This window comes from Cinclus cinclus, chromosome 3 (assembly GCF_963662255.1).
Source record: "Cinclus cinclus chromosome 3, bCinCin1.1, whole genome shotgun sequence".
Lineage (NCBI taxonomy): Eukaryota > Metazoa > Chordata > Aves > Passeriformes > Cinclidae > Cinclus > Cinclus cinclus.
The window spans coordinates 43,331,287-43,351,269 of record NC_085048.1 but is presented as its reverse complement, the minus strand read 5'-3'; the positions used below and the strand labels follow the sequence as shown (position 1 = coordinate 43,351,269).

Genomic DNA, 19,983 nt, shown 5'->3' with positions numbered 1-19,983 from the left:
ATCATCCTAAAATTGTTAGGAAAGCTAATGTACGTATGCAATTAAAAATAATTTTAAAATGTGCACTTTTTACCTCAACCTTGAATCTTTATTCTTAAAAACATCAATAGAATGAGAGAGGCTGTGATGAAGACAATGAATGAAGCAGTAATTCAGTTGAGTTGGGTCTGTGTACAGTTACTCACAGATCTTATAATTTAAATGCAGTGCTCTTTAGCATATTGCTGCCTTTCCTCTGATCATTAAAGCATCACTTTACTTTTCCATTTCACTTGCTTTAATCAACACAAACTGATTTGCCACTTTCATCACATACTCTGTAGTGTGGGCGGGTTCTTAATGTTGTGGCAATAGGAATTTTGCCTACCTGAAGCTTACCTGGAGCTGTGTTCCACAGAGATGGGTTCTTGTACTTTGATGTAGTAGCAAAACTTAAAAAAAAAATAGTTGGTGAGCTACTTTCCTCAGGAAAAGGGGAAAAAGTGATACAAAACTTTTTCTTCAGAGAAATGAGGAATGTTATCTTCAAGGGTTATTTCTGTGTCTGTGCAGCATAAGCAATGCCTATAGAACTAAGGCTAGCTAGCCCATGATGCTGATGCAAAATGCTGCAGGGACAAAAGCCACAACCAATATCTGTTTTGACTTATCAGCATAAGCATTTCACCTTTACTTATTTTAAAATAAAATAGGTGAATAAAGCAGGTTAACTTTCGCACAGGAATGAGGATTAGAAAATATTGAAAGTGTTCTGGTTTTTTGGAAAGGACCAAGACTTCTATTTGGTCTTTCCAGAGACTGAAAGCAAATTCTCTACAGGTAAATGTGGAATGGAACAAACCTATGAGGAAGTGGGATATGACACCATACTACAGAAATACAATATGCATTAGCAAACAAATTTTTGAAATTTTGCTGCCCTTGATTATAGGAGCCCCTTCTAGTTAATCATTATTGTAGAAAGCTATGGAGAATTATTGGATTTAATGGTTTGAAGTAGCTTGAAAGTGATTTATGAAGTATTGTATTCTTCACTGCTCTTAAGCAAACAGTGAAGTGTTTGCTTTTGTGGATGTAAATCCATTTCTAAAGTTGTTTGCTTGATAGGTAGTCAGTACTCAATTGCTCAGTTGTTAAGAGAGGGTTAGGTCTGCATGTGCACATAACATGCTGCAGCTGTGAAGAGCACTGTTGATTTTTGTTGTTGCTGACTCTTCAGATATCTTGATATTTTACCAGTTACAAATACAAATTCTTTCCTGGGAAGGAAATTTAATGCTTTGAGGCCATGCCTTTATTGTAGGTATGTTTGTCTTCTCAAGGGCCAGCAAAGCTGCCTCTTGAAGCTGTTTTTTGTATTTATTCTCTGTGTCTGGCTGTGTGACGGTTGTCTGCTGTCTGCTCTGTGTGCCTCAAGTGTTGACTTTCTTCTGCTTATAGGATCTGTCCAGATCATCTGACATTAAATAATGCAGATCCAGTTGTTCAGAGTATACAGTGCTACTTTCCCTGCACAAGAAAATTTGATAGGTAATTTGAAAGACCAGGCAAAAGCCAGAATGTAGTTCATGCATGCTTGTTAGACATTTCGAGTGGTACTTCTGCAACTTCTTGTATGGAATTGTAACTTTTGGCAATACACACTCTTGTTAAAAATGATCCACAAGGTGTAAGAGGACCTTAGCAGTGGGACCTATGACAGGGAAAGTAAATTGTATCCTGGGCTGCTGTAGGATTAGAGTTAGCAGCAGCTTGAGGGAAATGGTCCCTCCAGTCGACCTGACACTGGTGAGACTGCACCTGGAATCCACTTTTGGGCTCTCCCATTCAAGAGAGACATGGAGCCAAGGGTATGAGAGCACAGCAAAGGACCACTGAAATGGTCGAGGAACTAGTGAATCTAACATGAGAGGAGAAAAAAGCCTGCAGGAGCAAGAACTATTCAGCCTAGAGAAGAGTAGATTTGGGGGAGGGGAGATCTCATCAATGTGTATAAAGATCTGTCTCTGAATATCAGAAAATACTTTGAGTGCAAATTCAGTGTGGACAACATGATGCATCTTTACATTTACAGAAACTGAAGCAATGGCTTCTATCCTGAAGTATCACAATGTACTCAGCCCATTAAATTTTTAATCAGTTTATTAAGGGATGCTTTCTAACTGCACGTTTCTTTTTCAGATAAGTAGAACATGTGGTAGAACTTTAACTTTCAAATGTTTTACATGGTTCTAATTACTAATTTTGTTGCTATTATGTAAAGTTTTTTCTAAAAGATTGTGAGGAAGCATTCTCTGCCAGTTTAAATAACACGGAGAAGGGTGATATTTTAAATGGTTCTTTAATCTTTTTAAGGATGAGCAAGTAATTACCCTCAACAATGTAAGGGAGAATTAACTGAAATAGTTGCCATATTTGTTAGTTATGTACAAAGTTAGGATAGAACTGCATTTGCTTCATAAGTGTGCTCTGTTCAATGAAAGGCATCAAGGAAGAGGCAAGTTGTTGTCCATGAATGATTAGGAGAATAGTCCTTAACCATTCGTGATCAAAAATGGTTCAATATTATTGTCTAGACATAACTGTAATAAGCCCTACTACATAAAATTTTAACCTTATTCCAGATGTGTTTATAATTCTAGTTGTGGCTTTAATTTGACTACAGTCTTGGCTAAGATACTAGATAATTTTGGCTTTATTACTTGCATCAATTCTTGACATAATACTTGCCACATGTTATGGGGGCTGTTGTTAAGGTCTGTTAAAGCATCCACCAAGAAAACGCATCATATGATTTATCTTGCTTTTAAACCAGTGATCATTAATGTTCAACACCACCTAAAGGATTTTCAGTTTGTGTAATACAAAAAATTATGTAATAATGTTAGGAGTGCTTTCAAGAATAACAGAGTTCTCACTTTACTTGATGTTGTGATTCCTTGACGTGTGTGATTGATATGATGGTTATCTCCACATCCAAGGAGTTCTATAGGGTTATCATCATAGAGGTACACATTTAGCATGACCATATTAAAACATATGTGCATGCTTTCATAATACTTTCTTCAGCTTCAATCTAGTGATAAACTTCTGCACCACTAACTTAGGTGACTGGAGTTAATGTAATTAAATGTATGAAGTGTAGCCTGTTTGTTGAATCTTTTTTTTTTTTCTTTCATTGTTGTTTCAAGCCTCTTAAAAATATTAGGGAGTGTAAAATTCCTGTACATCATGATTAAGACCTTCAATTTTTTGAAGAAACAAAGGGGTCCTTTTTACAACATAACTGCAGAAATTCTGATACAAACTCAAAAGTAAGGGAAAGGATTAATTTTTTCCATATGTTAAATTCAGGTATGTATGTTGTAATTTTTACAACAACTGAAAATATCTAATTAATTAGAGAAATTTAAAATGCAGTTTGGGAAAAACAAGTAATTTAATAATAATAATAGTAGTAATTTATAATGATAAAAATAAAAAACACATTTGTTGATCTTATGAGTCCTGCAACCCACAGCACATCCTGTCAGTGACTCAATTTTTGTGGTAATTCTGGGTAGGTGTGTTGAAAATGTGTATTGTTCTTTTTGTATTATGGGTTTTAGTTACATGTCAGACATACAGAAACATTACTTCTTTTATTAAAAAAAAAATCTGTTTTATATTGAGTTGTACGTTTTTCTCTGAACAGTGATGTGATTTTGCAGGGTAAGCAGTTGAGAATTTTGAATGCTAATAAAAGCAGTGCCAGCCTTATTCAAAGCATGCAAAATCATAACTAGAGCATCTACTTGATGGACTTCAGAGACTAAAGAAATACTAGAAATAGTTTTTTTGGTTTTTTTTGGTTTTTTTTTTTTTGGAATGTTGTTTCGGTCCTAACATCTTAGAGTTAGAAATAAAAAAAATGTCAAAGGTATAGAATGAAGCAGTGGGTTGTGTGGGAGAAGCCCTCTCTTGCTTGGAAGATTGGAAGAAGAGGAGAGGAGCAATGCTTACAGGATAAATGCATGTCACATATTCAAAAAATTTTACTAAAGTTTGAAAGGTGACAGATTTCAAATAGATAAAACAAAATCATTTTCTTGTGTACTTTAGCTTGTTGAGCTGAAAATCACCTTTATGAAAGAGATGGAAGTTTTTTTAAAAAGAAAGAAACAAAACAACAAAAACCCATCAACTCCCACCAAGAAACATTGTACCTTCTCCACAATTAAATATTCAATGAATCTTGTCTAATATTAAGCAAAAAGAAGTCAAAGATACCCATCCTGAAATTCCAGCAAAACCCCAGCATTTCAGCACCAGTGAAAGAAGAGTATTTCAGATGGGGATTTGCAGTGTTTTGCTTTTGGACAGGCATGGTGTTGTGATGGTTCTGTGACTACAGCAACTCATCAGCTTTTCAGTTAGTCACTTTTACAATTGTGCATTGAGATCCTTAATTGAAAACATTTCTATGAAGTAGAAGGCATCTAAAATGTATGGAAAAATATTTTTGAGGAAATATTTGCATAATTTTATTTTCAGGGACTGATTTTCCTGTACTTTCTTTTTTATATAAAATAACCTCCATCATTGTGCAAACTCTTGTTACTTCTAAAGCTTCTTGGTTGAATTAAATGAGTTTAAACAAAATGTTTCTATGAAATTAAGGGAATTTTTTTTAATGTAAAGTTGTTCGTTACAATGCAGCACAGACTAAGAATTTGACAAATTACTGAAAATATGTGGAACACGTGGGGAAGTCTCAAGTTTTGTTGTTTTAGTTTGCCAGCTTATACATGTGTGGGGATTTTGAGAAATTTTTTTGGTGGGTTCAGTATGTATGGTAACTTTTATTTGTTTGAATATTGAGGAGCAGCTGAGTGTTTAGGCAGAAAATCCAAATACCTTCCTCTTGATGAAAATACTGGTAACTGTGATTTTTCCAGATTAAAACCCCGTGGTTTGTAAGTTATGTTTTTCATTTTAAGATGCATCCTGTATAAAATATCTGACAAATTAAATTGTGGATTTCATGCGGTGTTTTATGTTGTGTTGATTCTGAAAAGGACCAGGCAAGCTGACAAGTTTTTTTTTCTTATTTTTATTGGGTTTTTTTGTTTTGCTAGGATGATAGGGAAGAAAGAGTTACGTTTGTTAGCATAGTATGTAACTATATAGCTTGTCTGTGATCCTGTGAGGCTTTGCACTGCCTTCAAGGGCGTCTTAGAACTTGACCTCACCTATAACTGCTCTCAATGCTAGTGTGCCTGAATAGGTAACTCACTCACTGTGGTGGAATTTGTTTTCACCCTCACTCTCCTATCACTGTCAGGGTTTAAACTTTCTTTTAAAAAGAGTAAAGTCTTCATTTGTCCTTCTAATCATGAGATTTATGGTGCTATGTAGTGATAGAGAGGAATGAGAAATTGCAGTTGCAGTTAAGTCCAACTTTCTAGAAAGTCTGTTAATTCAGAGATGAAGATTGGCTTTCATATAAATTCAGTAATTTGATACTAAATTGTGGATATGATCAGTGTAAAATGCCTTCCAATTTTTAGGCCAAGTGATTATCTTCATATGCTCATATACTTGAAGGCATTTTCTCTGTAGAGGTTGGCAATTACTGATTGTCTTTCACCTGTTGTATCCTGCAAATTCATCCAGAATCTTGAACAGATCACAGCTACATGGAGGCTACACTGCAAAATAAAATAATTTAAAAAGCGCTACATTCTGTTGAAGCTACTATTTTTATTGGCAATATTATAGATATTGTATGAATATTTATATTGGTTATTTAAAATCATTATCAGTTATGTAGTGGTATCTTTATGGGTTAGTTTGCAGGTAGTACTTTTTTCATGATAGATTAAGCAAATATTTTACAAAACACATTATATAAGCAGTTATTCATGGTGGGTGTTCCTTCACATCTTGTTGTAACAAATAGAATCACAGATTACAATAGTTTGAGTTGGAAAGGATCTTTCAAAGGCCATTGAGTCCGACCCACCTGCCATGGGCAGGGATATCTTGCACTAAAGCATGTTGCTCAAAGCTCCATCCAGCCTGGGCAGGACACTTGAAATACTAGAGTGGAGAGTTGTAGTCAAGTTTGTCTTGTGTTGCTACACTTGAAAAAGGGTCATGGCAAGGTTTTTGTAAAGCTATGCTCCTTTATGACTAAGATACTTTGAAAAGTTATCCTATAAATATTGTGGAATGTAGGATGGGACTTTTTTTTTTTATTCTTTTAATACATAAAGCATCTGCTGCATGTGAGGGAAGAAGTCTGTACGCATCTTGGGGTAATATTCTGCCTGTAGGATTAGATTTTTGAACAAGTCTTTATAAACAACATGCAGTTACTTTTATCATTTTAACATTGATGAAGACCAGTGATTTTTATTTACTTTACCACATCTGTGTTACTTAACACTTAAAATGCAAAATTGAATTCATTTTCTATAATGTTTCATGATAGGAGCTAAGGATATTGTTTGCAGCAGTCAGCAACTATGTTGGAGACTTGAGAAAATACAACTTTGGCTTTTCTCTCTTGGCATTAAATTGTTATAACTAGGGAAAATTTGATCTTAATTTATTAAGAAATAATGAGAAACTTCAGTGCAAACTTGGGGCATTATCTTAAAAGTCTGTTGATGATAACAGCCTTTGCCTGCATACTTCTGTTTATTTCCACTTCTGCTACTTCAGACTTAAGCACATATCCAATTATTTTAAAAACTAAACTTGGTACAAAATTGTTTTAACTAAAACAGTGTTTTAGGGGATTTTTCCTTTTTTTGTGTTTATGTTTTGCATGTATGTTTCTTCAACACAATGTGCCAGAGTTCACTTCTCAAGTGTGGGTCTGTCTGAGGTGGATGGATCCTGCTGGCTGTGTGCTTCCCATAATTTTTTAAATGTTCAGTCATATTTCATTAGCACTGATGGTATCCCCATATTGCTACCCTGAGGGCATTGAGAATTGACTAGAGCAGCTAGGAAACTACCTCTGATAAGTCTTCATAAGAAAAACTGGGAAAAGACTACTTTTCCATATTTGAAGACTATTAGCAAGAAGCAACAAGTAGCTGTGTGTCAACAGTTCTTCACTGTGCTGCCCTGGAATTACTTCCGAGCTAGGGTACCACTCTTAGGCAAAGGCTCCCTTACCTGTGTGTGAGTGACAGTTGCATTGTTGGTCTTAATTTGTTTGTTGGAGTGATTAGCTTTTCCCCATAAAGCCCCACTGAAAGATGACATGCCTCTTGATATTGAGTTGTTTCTATTTTTTAATTATCTTAGTAGGATGGGAGACACTTTCTGAGAGGTAAGAAACTAAATTTGAAAGGGGCAATGGCTTGTATTGCTTGTTCCAATTAGGATAATATATGCTGAAAGTCTCATTTGCTGGAGCAGAGTCACCCGCAATGCAGGGCACATCAGCTGCTTTTGGGAGTTAGCTGCTAGCAGAAAATTGTCAGCAGCATTATGGGAGCTAGATTATAGTGTTTGGGTTGGTTGAATACGAGATTTTTAACTTCTCTGGCTCAGGTGCTGAGTTTGGGTGGAGATGCCAGGTTATCAGGAAAAAAACCTTTGCCTGTTTTTGTAATGTCAGACTTGCTGACCCTGGAGCTGCTTTTACAGATACCCAAAGAAGAGATGTACCTGAACATAAGCACAGGTCTTAAATAAGTGTGAAAGATCTGATAGAATTAAATCTGACCAGGGACATTAAGGGCAACAAGAGAAGCTTCTAGGAATGTCAGAGATAAAGGAAGACTAGAAAGATTGTGAGCCCTCTCCCTAAGAAATGGGAGATCCGTTTACCCAGAATGTGGAGTTATTCAGTGTCTTTTTTTGCCTCAGTCTTCACCAGCAGATATTCCAGCCAGACAGCCCAAATCCAAAAAGGGAAGAGGCAGGGACTGGGAGAATAATGAACTGTCCGCTCTAGAAGATCAAGTCTAAGAACACCTAAGGAACATGAAGGTGCAGAAGTCTATGGGGCTGGATGAGAGACATCCCCACAGATCTTGAGGAAGGTGGCACATGAAGTGACTAAACCACCATCCATCATATTTAAGAAGCTGTGGCAGTCCAGTGAAGTTCCTACTGAAATGTAACCCTGTTTTTTTTAAAAGGAAAATAAGGAAGACCTGGAGAACTAGAGACCAGTCAGTCTTACCTTGGTGCCCAACAAAGGTCATAGAGCAAATTGTCCTGGAAACTATTCTAATGCATATGGGGGAAAAGGAATTCTGCTTGATCAGTCTGGAGAAGAGAATGCTCCAAAGACACCTTCCAGTACCTAAATGTGGCCTACAAGAGAGCTGGAGAGGGATGTTTTACAAGGGCATATGTTTATAGGACAAGGCTTTAAACTGAAAGATGCATAGTTGAAATTGTTCTGAATTCCTTTGCATATCTGCAACAGAAGTGGGCCATATATGTTCTTTACATACGACCGATTCCTTAAGTAGGTAGAAGATTCTAGGTTTCCTGTCAAAGCAGAACATGTTTTTTTCTAAGTTGGTGGTGGTTCTTGCAGCTGAAATAGCTTGAAATTTTTGATATAAAATCTAAAGAGAAAAAAAATCACCTGTTGAGCTGTAAGGATTGCTTTGGCTTGGCAAAATACATAGGAATATGTTGAACTCCTAAGTTTGTGCTCACTGCTTGTTTTTTTTTTTTTAATGAAGTATATACTAAAATGTTTTTTATTAAAGCAGGTTGTATTCCCGTAATAGAAGACTTGGGGCTTTAAAAAAAATAATACTCTTGTATCCCTGACACTGTTTATAAATTATCTTTACAGTTTTTCTGGAGTGACAATTCACTTGTAATTATTAATAAACACTTCCCTGCATGTCATGATATGAATGAAATGCAAAGCGTGAGGCAGGGGGAATGTGGAAATACCAGATGTTTCTTCTGCTGCAACCTTTAGTTCTGTCTTATTGTATACCTGTCTCAAGTGCTAATACTACATATTTGCATGGTCCTTAAATTGTTTGGCTTGATTTTTTTATGTTTTGGTTTTTTTTTTTTTTTTTTAATTTAAACAGGCAACAACAGAGAGACCTTTTATACAGAAACTATTTCGACCAATTGCTTCAGGTGGACAGTTGCATACTTTGGGAGACCTGCTAAAAGATGTGTGTCCTAGTGCTATCACCCCTGAAGGTACTGCAGAAATATCTTCTTGTCCAATAAGATAATTCTTTTTCTATTGATTTTTAATATGGGTACTTTGGAGGTAGAACTAAATGTCAGTACCAGAGTTTCAGATTTCATTCATTCCTGGCTCTTTAGTGTGCCCTGCATCACCTGCATGGTTTCAAGAGGGTAAGATTGAGTCCTTAGTCACACCTGAAAAATTCTAGACGTTTTATTCTAAAATTCCTGTACTCTTTTGCCCTTATGATGGTCATAGTAAAGATATTCACATATTATTTTCTGCACTTTAAAAAAAAAATTCTGAAAGTGTCAGCAGATTTTAAGTTGCCTTTAATTTTGTATTCCAAAAATTTCTTATATGTAAAACTCCAAAACTGATAAAACTGAAGATGTTTCCAGAATTTTTTCTGTTTTTGAAGTCCAGCCTTTAAAAATGTACCAGGAAGAGATTTTTACAAGTCTATAATAGTTTATGTATGATTATGAATTATTGTGTGACCAATTAATGTAGCATATTATTTCATACAATAGCCTTTGTTGATCTGCACTTACTCAGGAAATAGGCTTTTTTGGATGTAATTTTAGCCTTGCAAGTATCGGAACTGTGATACATGTTTTAGGGGAGATAAATAGAACAGGTATGTAGTCTGCAAATGGAGAGCAAAATTATTTAGTGCAACAGGTTTTTAATTTGTTCTTGCTGTTGTCTTACCAGTACCTGTAAATGAGGAACTTATGGGAAATGTGTGATATTCTAGAGAAGATCTTGGTACACAATTTACTGGTGTAGTATCAGCATCTTTTGACAGCAAAGCAGTGAAATGGAAATCAGTATAAAATTCTGTAAGATTTTGTTGTACACAGAAGTTTCTTGATTCAAAATTAAACAGCTGTCATGGATTTTTTCCCAGTATCAGGATCCTAGAAATTCACTGACATACCAAAGTACTTTTTTTACCCTTGTTTAATACTTGTTAGCACATGAGAACAATTTCCAAAAATAACAAAAGGTAAGAAAAATATGGAATATTGCTAACCATGTGTCTGTTTTTCATAAAGCTTTTTTAAGTTTTGGAGCATCAGTTTAAGTAGTGCTTTCCATTAGCTATCCAGAAGATTAAGGGAGATACCAATAGATACATGAATATTAGCACCAGCAAGTTTAACCATCTTTAAGTACTTAATAGTCAGTATCATACAGGCCCTGTTGAAAAGGTAGAGGGAATTTTAAAAAAATCAATGAGTAGGATGGATACATTTTAACTTGAAAGGCAGTTGAGCACAAATTAAATGAAAGAAACTCAAAAGCATTTATGCACAATTATTCCAGGATTTAAGGGATGACAATTTTTATGTAGATTTGCCAAAGCTGTAGATGGTGAATGTGCTAGTTGACTGCACTTATTGAAAGTGTGAATGTAATAAAATTCTATTTGAATACTAGTGATTATATTACCCATCTGTAGGCCATCTTTTCACATGTTGACAAAAGGACCATCCTTTGACAGCAGAACAGAAAAAAGGTGTGCTAATTGCTTGCTTCGTTTTTGTAAAAAGCTGATAAAACTTACATTTTACTCAACTTGGGCAAAAAAAAAAAATTGGAAGAAGAGAAACTAAAGTAGGTACTATTCTTACACATATGAGGAGGGATGTGAAACTTGGTTTTGGAGTGTTGGAATCTGCTCGTCTGTTCCTGTATCCATCTGCTTAAATTTGGCCCAGTTTTTACTGAGCAACTTGCAGACTTAAAGAGTTTAATAGATCTGGTCCCTCACATGGGTGTGAGCTATCCAGAACTTGGCACATTTTCTGCTGTAGCACAGCTTTGTGTTGTAGTGTCATTGTTGTTCCTTTTGTATTGTGAGTGTTCTCCCCTTCTGGTATGCTTGAAAGCCAGGGAAGCTGTCTGAGCTGAATGTAGAAAATAGTGTGGGCTCCTGAGGAGATGTGGGGGTAGACTGATACACAGAACCAATGGAGGGGGGGTAAGAGTCTGACTGAACAAGTAATTTGGAAGAAAATGACAGATCTGGGAATCATTAAACGTGATGGGGAGGGTGACTATAAACAATGTGGCAAAATGAAAGAGAATGGGGCAAATGCCAAAACATGACATAATAAATGTGAACACCTGGACAGAGTAAGTGGGGTAGGAGATGATAAAAGGATGAGGAAGAAAAAGAAGTGTATAGCTTGTGGACAATGCACAGAGATTGTGCAAGGCATCTGTGAAAGAATGGTGAGTAGATATCCTGCTGGCCAAGTGATTGGGAGAAGGGATTTGGAGAAGCAAATTGAATCAGAAGTTGAAAAGAAGGGTAGTTTGTGCTGTCAGAATGACAAGCTGCAGGTGAAGAGGTGGTCAGGTGGAGCTGGGGTTTGTCAGATAAGGGATTGAAGAAAACCTGTTCCATGGTTTGTTGTACTGCAGACTGGAACATAAAGCAGAAATATAGGTGTGGCAACATGGAAAGAAAAAAAGAAGGAAGAGGCAGAAATAAAACAAAACAGAGGGATGATAGAGAAAGGTTCTTCAGGCATAAAGGAAACTGACCTGAAAAGATGGATGCCCATGACAGCAGTGATTCTTGCTGCTAAGGATCATGGACAGGAAAGTTCACTGCTGGTTTGGGCTTGACTGCTAGAGGTCATCATACTCTATTCAATGATTATTCAATTTAGCCAATAAGTGAATTTGATTATTCTTTTGCTTGACTAAATCCACTCATTCATTATTCAAATGTAATGTGCACTATATTAAGTACTCATGCTCTAATACAGCTTTCAGCTATTAAAAAGCCAAGTAACTCACCAGGCTATTTAGTGCCACTTTTGAGTTTTGCCTGTAGAAGTGTTAGCAGCCATAATGAGGAAAAGTGTTTAGTCTACTTGATGGCAAAGTCTACTTTTCCATCAAGTAGACTAAACTCCTGAGATTACAGAACCACAGACATCTGTGCTACTGAAGTATCCATGAAACCCATTCAATAAAATAATTTTCTCTCTTGATGCTGGATGACTGAAAATTTAACAAGCTTCCTCTGTCAACAGATTTTCTGTCAGCTCCAAATACAGAGGAGATACGGGCACAGGAGAATTTAATTTGCAAGCATGTTTTGGAAACCTGGGATACTACACCTGAAAGTTTTACTTCTAAAGCAGTTGTCTCCATGTGAAGTGGAATACTTGGAGTATGGAAGGTGTCAGAGCTGTAGACTGGCTGTACAATCATCATTTCCTTAGACACTTACCATTCAACTTATAATCACTCCCTGTCTCTCATCTCTTTGTCTTCTGTGAGACTACTGTCTTTCTGCCCAGGCTGTGCGTGTTTTAGTGTCAGGTGTGTGTAGTGAAAATTCACAGTCCTGATTCTTGATAAATCAAGAATGAATATGATTCACAAAGTATTATAATTTAGACAGCTGAATACTGCCTTTGGGAACAGAATTTAATTACTTTTTCCCTGGATGATTCATTCATGTGTGATCGTGGGCAAGCTGAGTGTTATAAATCCACCAATTTTACAGAGAGGAGCATCAGAAAAATCCAGTGGATCAGTGTGAGTGTTCTGCTGAACAGTTTGCTTGCTTGTACTTGGAATCAGTGAGAACTCTGGGCAAAACCCAGACACTTTCTGAATTAAAGTTTAGGCCTCTCATAATTATTCTTCTGTCCTGGTATCCAAAAAATTAATGTTTCTGGCTATAAGATTGCTTTGACTTCAATTTGTTGTCTCTAAAATGATGATAGTTTAGGAAACTCTTGTTAAAATGGTTTCTGAAGGAAAAATAGATTGTAGTCAGACATTAAAAATTGTCCTCTTTGGGCCTTTGTATCGTCCAATATTTTCTTTGTGAACTTGTATGTTTTATCTTAATTTACACTTTATTCTGGTGGAAGCTTTAAAATATTGTAACAAAACAGAATACATTATCAAACGGTTATTAGAAAATAATTAAAAACTTCACATCTGGATTTTCAGACTATTCAGTTATCAAAGTTTAGATTTACTTAATTTTTCTGAACAAAGGAGATAAAATTAGTATCTCATCAAAGATATGCTTAAAGGTATGATAGATATTGGAGAAGCAGGTTTTTTTAAATCTTTTTACTCTTCTTTTCAAAGCCATTTAGATATTTTTCCAAGCTGTATTTAACCTCTCTCTTTAGTGAATTAATTCACTGGTGGCATTAGCTGCATCTTTTCCTCAGTGCAACACAGTATATATGAGTTTCTGTTTTTCTCCATCTGTTGACTTTTTTTCCCCCCCCTTTTCCTCTATGGTTTTCTTTTTTCCAATGACTTCTCGTTCAGCTGGAAGCTTCACGGTAATTGTGGTGGTTACTTGTCTGTGGTGACATCCGTAGCTGAGCTTTGTGCCGTGGGAACACAGAGAATATATGGTTTTCAGACTCAGCATTTGTAGCTGTATATTGAGCTGTTCCTGCTGCCAGATTCTTAGGGACCACCACCAGAAGAGGGAGGGAAGGCTTTCAAGAACCACCCACAGTGTCTATATGCCTTTGCTTTATGAAGCATGGATATAATTAAGTCTTCCTTTTAACTGAGCTGAGAAAAATGTTTCAATGCAAAAATGTATTTATATATATATATATATATATATATATATATGTATATGTGGATTGAATATATGCATTGATTACCAACTGTTGAAAACACGGTGTGTTTTCACAAAGAGCACTGTCAAAAGAGCAGGTTGAATAATGACATTAAAAGATTGATAGTGAAAATGGTCTTTGTAAAATGCTGTGTCAATATTATTTTGGACTGTTATAGACTGCGGGTAACTGTTTAGAATACTGTGTTTTATTTAAATTAGTTTATGAAACTGTTTATTCAAGGCTTTTGTTGTTCGTTGAAGTGCTGTAAAAAATGAAAACTTTGAACTGTTATTATCCCAACCAATACTTTTCTGTCTCTCCTCAAACTGGTCCTTTATTCAGTTATATATACATATAAATATATATTTTTTAAATATAATGTAAATTTTTTTTTTCTGCTTAATGAATTCTGTACAGTGCTCACCTTTCTTGGTTGCTGAATAGTTTCATCTGCTTAAGCTGTTAATCAGAGAAAAACTGGTGGACAAAAGACTTTTTGTTACAGGCATTATACCAAAAGCAAGGAGTGGCTTCTGTTTAGAGTCCATCCTCTAACTCTTCAGATTACAAGGAGTGTTGGCTTTATCTTCTCTTGTCCTCAATCACTGCACTGGAGTTGGAACAGAGTGCACAGCAGTTGGGAACCCATTTGTCAAAATGTGAATCAGTCATTTCATACATTAGTAGTAAAGCATTTCATGCATTAGTAGTAATGGTCAGAAAGTATTAAGAAAAGCAGTGGAATTAGAACAAGCACTAAGAAGCCAGTGTAGTTCTTAAAACTATTGACAATTACATTAATTATCTTGACTGTAAAGGATACTCTGTTTTTCCAAAGCAACAATGAGAATGGCTGTCTTTGTTAGTAGCAAACACAGAATTATAAAATTTTTGTTTTGTGTTGGAAGGGATCTTAAAGTTCATCTAGTTCCAGCCTGGATGCCATGGGCAGGGGCACCTTCCACTATCCCAGGTTGCTCAAAGCCTCATCCAACCTGGCTTTGAACACTTCTAGGGATGGGACAACCCACAACTTCTCTGCACAACCTATGCTGCTGTCTCACCACCTCCTGAGTAAAGAATTTATTCCTAATATCGAATTTAAACCTGTCCTCTTTGAATTTAAAGCCATTTCCCTTTTTCCCTATCATTTCATGCCTTGTAAAAAGCCCCTCTCCAGCTCTCTTGTAGGCCTGCTTTAGTTACTGGAAACATCTTTAAGAATAATGTAGTGTTCAGAGAACCTTCAAGGAAGATGCACTTATTTCACCTTGTATTATTCTTCTTGAAGTGCTGTGCAGTACTTTCTTCTAGAAGGCTAGATTAGAGCTGATCTAATATAACCCTCTAATTTTGTGTCTGAATAAGTATTTAAATCATCTGTTAAATCATCTGTTTTCTCATTAGCTGAATAGCTTTTCTTTTTACATGGTTCCTATTTAGCTGCTTCATAGGCAGTGGTTGTGGTTATGTGGCAACTGAAACAGTAAGACCAGGTCACCAACTTTCCACTGAGCATTGATACATTTCAGTTGTTTCAGTTATTTTCTTTGTTCTGGTCTTCTTATGTTGACATAAAGTTTGAGAAGCAGTGAAGTCCTTCTTGTCATGTTTAATAAATATTAAAATCAGTATTTTCAAACTAATCCAATAATCACTTCCTCTGTATTGAAGCTGAAGTCTTTCTTTAAACATGTTATATTTTTGTGTTTAGTTACTGAACTGTATTTTATCAGTTACACAGCAGTTTATAAATTAGTCACCTCAGTCTGAACTATGGATAAACCTATATTGTATATTAGTATATTTTTTTATGTACTGTATTTCCATAATTATTGTTTAATTCAGTTTAGCTAAAGGCTGCATACAGTTGAAATCAAATTTGGGAGTTGTGTAGTTATACAGACATACTTATCTTGCTATTCATGGGCTACTGTTCCTGACTGTCTTGAGTTTTTGGAAATCCTTCCTGGAAGATGGGAAATTTCAATTCAGTTTTCAGTATTGTAAGGTAAAACACTGCAAGTTCTGTGCTTTGAATGTAGTAAACTGTGTTTACTTCTCAGTTGTGATCATCCTCTGTTGAAGGAGAGTGTGTGTGTATTTGCTTTTTATGTTTGCTTCTTCCTAGTTGTTCATACTTAAATCTGAGGCAAGCAGGTCAGTTGTTTTTGGAAAGTGTCTCATATTTGATCCTGAGGGCAGCATCAGGAAAGAGGGGAACTTACTTTTCAGTTCTCTTTTCAATTTACGTTGACCTATCTTATTTTCTGTCATGTCAATGTCTCTTTCCTGCTCATGTTCCTTCATCATCGGTTCTAGTTATAGCTCTTGTGGTCCTTTTTTACTCTTTTAGTATCTGCTTTTGCTTCCTCTAAAACTAACTGTCCTTTGACTAAGCTCACCATAATTTATATAACTAATTTTGCAGATTTTCAGACCATAGCTGATTTCCTAACAGGAATAGATCTAGTTCTCTGGGATAGGAATTAGTCAATTGTCACTTCAGTGTTAGTTTTTTCTTTTAGCTTTCTATCTTTTTGTCCTGTGGTGTTCTATTATCTAGACTTCAGTTCCCTACTGTTTACCAGGAAATTTTTGTATCACTGGATTTGAAAATTTAAAATATTTTGACACCTAGGGACTGTGCCTCTCCATCAGAATTCTTCCATTTCCCAGTTTCTCTTGCTTTTCATTTGTCCTCCAAGATGGCCAATGTCCTGGTTAGTTACTCAGGGAAGTCAGAATGAATTTGTCCGGCATCACCCTTCTCATTCACTGTTTTGCACTCTTGATATTGTGCATATATCCTTTCCAGCCAACAGCCCAAAATCCTATAGTCTGTGCATCATGTAGTTCTGAATCTAAGCTCATGACAGATGGCTTTTTTATTTTAATATGAAACACCCATTCATGAGTGTTTAGAATCAGGGTTAGAATCAAATTTTTCAAATTATTCATGCCACAGCCTGTAAACTCATTGTCTGCTCTTTTTTTCCTATTCTTGTGGATGCCACTTGCACAGACAAAAGTTGATTCTTTAATTGAACAGTTCTTGTGTGGTAAAATGTAATTGTCTGCAGTAGTTCCAGAAAGTTAGGCAGTCATTTAAAAAACTTCAGAGTTATTACTATTTGTGGGAAGATTTAGTGGATTATGCAGGAACAGGCTAAGATAAAGCTTGATATTGCTTATGGTTTCTTAGACTGCGTTGTTGTAGTTTCCATGCAGGTAGGAAAGAGAGGATGTTAAGACCATGTTGTTGCCTGCAACTATAGCATAAGGTCACATACCTGATATGATAGAACATGCTACTTATGGGTATTCTTCCTCAAACTGAATAACAAAATTGTCCATCCCTGAAGGAGATAATACCGTGGCTACTCTCCCCCACTGTCTAAAGTTCTCTGTTTTATTCAGATTAGGTGGATTAGGCCACCTGCTTACAGAAACACTGTTGTTTATGACAGAAAATAAAATTAAGAATTATCTATCTGTTGCTTCAAGGAAGTCATGCTGTGTTTCCCCATGATTTTCTGTGTCTGGTGATAGTGTTCATATTGCCAGTTAAGGGGTCTTTGTTTCCAAAAGTAGTATCAGTTCCGAATGTCAGCATTTATCAAATTGGAAAAAAGTGAATAATTCACAATTATTGAAAAAAATGTTTTGTTTAGTACACATTTATGAAGTTCCTGTAAATGAACATCCTAATACTGTAAACAGTTCATTTAGAAATAGTGACTCATCTTTGTAGGAGAAAGGGAGGAACATAATATGATTTTACACAACTACAAAGCAACAACTGCAAGGGGAAACTGTGTTGAGTTCAACAGAATGCTTTGAAGAGGCAAAGGGTTAAAATGATAGAAAACAGAGTTCTGGGAAGGGAAAGACTTTTCCATACCAGAAATTTAAGACATTGGGCATAATGCAAAGATAAAAACTGTGTAATGCAGAAGAAAGCAGTTTTCTTGCACTGCTATCATGTCTAAACAATTCTGGATACAATTTTAATTTACTAGTGTTGTTGAAGTCTTCATAAAACTTGTTTTGATTTTTGTCTCATGCTTCCTTGAAGACTCAAATGGTAAACATTTGGACATAATGACGCAAACAGTAGGCTATCAATCATTCCCAGTTTTCACAGCATTGTTGCTCATTCAGAAAAGCTGCGTGAACTGACCTCTTTCTAAAGCAGTGTCATTAGTTCTTTCAGAAATAAAACAAGGATCAAAAAGACTTTCAGGATTTTTCTCTTAAGACTTGCTGTACTGAATGATTTTGTAAAATTAGGGATCAACTGTTTTCAATTAGCTCCCAGCTTTTTTTCATATATAATGTATGAGAGACTACATATTAATTGTTTTTGTTCTCCCTCAGTTTTTTAAGCATTGACTTCCAGTAAATTAGTTAAATGGAAAATTGAATTTAGATTAGATTTGCCATGTAGACTCCTAATTTTGATACAAATGAGAAATTGTGCAACAGAAGGAGGTAAATTTATGCAGTGTGAATGTCTTTGGGTAGACATGAAATATGACTGGGCTTGCTCTGCCTGAGGTCAGAATTAGCTCGACTTGGGGCTTACTGTGGGAATTGGAGCAGCACAGCACTATCCCATTCCTTGCTGCTCCTGTAGTGAGAAAACTGAGGAAGTCTTTGCACCCCATGTCTAGCTATTAAGTCTGATTGCATTTGCTCTCTGCAGACTGGTCTCTGCTTTTCAGTGCTGTGGAGGTACAGTGTTGAAATACTTTCCCAGGCCACCTAAATTTAAAAATATAACAAGCCCTGAGCAGTTTTAGGCACTTTATTAGCCACACTTTTATCCCATGTGACTATGAGAGTATTGTGAAGGATTGGAGGTCTTGTAGAGTGTGGGTGTACTAAGAGATGGTTAAAAGCACACCTAGTGATGTGAATTCTAGTCCACTGTCTCCTCTGCTGTGGGAGTCATCTTGCAGGCAAAAACTGACCTTCAGACCATTGCTTAAGCTATCCACCCTCCTTACATCCTTGACTAAGTGGTGCTTTCCACACTGGAGGAGGTCATCCTGTACTTCTCCTTTCTGGTGTGAGTCATTATTTGTGCCTGTTATCTTCTCCTAACTAGGCCATCTGCTTGTATTACCCTTCTGCATCTGAATTTCATCTTACTGCTGACTTTTTGATTTTTGTTTTTTTTTTTTTTTTTTAAATACACACAAACACCTACCTGCCCCAGTTGCTTTTTTCTAAGTTGAAGTGGAAACTTTTTTTTTTCTGTGTTAAAATTGTATACCTTTTGATTTAGTAGTCCTGTTTGCTCAAAGGGGGTAGAAGTCCAGAGGTTGGCTTGAGATTATAGCATTAATATGACTACAGAATTAATGAATATAGAATTAATTTGTCATGACCACATGGAAAGGTGAAAATAATCTGAGAATAATGTGGCAGCTGTGCTTCTTGTTAGCCATCTTCATTTCTCAACAAACTCTTTACATAATCAGAGAGGGCTTCTGTTGTGTGCAGAATGTTCTGGCTCACTTGCTCCTCGAAGGAGGCACAGTGGGTATGTGAGGCTGCTTGTGATCTTTCTGCATACAGTTTCTTGGGAAACACTGAACATAGCTTGGTTTTAAGGGTTTCTCTAACTTTACCTCAATTGACTCTACAAGGATTATCCATTTGGTAGCTTGAGTGCTTTGCTCCTTTCCTGTTGACAAATGGGATGAAATCCAGTAAGTCCAAATGCCAAGATTCTGTACCTAGGACAGAGTAGCGCAGAGCACAGATATAAACTGGGACAGGAGTGGCTGTTGAGCAGGCCTGCAGAAAAGGGTCTGGGGGTACTGGCCAGTGGCAGATTCAGTATGAGGAAGCTGTGTTTCCTGGCAGCCAAGAGAGTCAACCACATCTGGGGGTGCATCGAGCACAGCAGAGTCAGTCAGTAGAGGTGATTATCCCACTGTATTCAGCATCAGTGCAGCCTCACCTGGAGTGCCATGTGCAGTTCTGGGTCCCACAATGTAAGGGTGTTAAGGTACTCAAGTGCCTCCCTAGGAGAGCAGCAAAGCTGGTGATGGGGCAGAAAGGCATGTCCTGTGAGGAGCAGCTTCTTGAGAAAAGGGGGAGTGACGTGCTAAGTTCTTCCCCGAGTATCAGTTGATAGGACATGTGGGAGCTCAAAGCTGC

At 36.4% G+C, this 19,983-nt stretch overlaps 1 protein-coding gene across 5 annotated transcripts in view; it reads left to right on the top strand.

Annotated features, from left to right (window-relative positions):
* Positions 1–19,983, top strand: part of ATG5 (autophagy related 5) — a 71,987-nt gene that overhangs the window by 36,896 nt on the left and 15,108 nt on the right. For 4 of the 5 annotated variants that reach the window (XM_062489914.1, XM_062489918.1, XM_062489917.1 and 1 more), the window contains one exon: positions 9,069–9,186. In XM_062489914.1, coding sequence (XP_062345898.1) covers positions 9,069–9,186 — 118 coding nt within the window. Of the gene's footprint in view, positions 1–9,068; positions 9,187–12,234; positions 12,368–19,983 lie in introns of those variants that run through there. The other variant, XM_062489915.1, reaches the window with a different exon arrangement.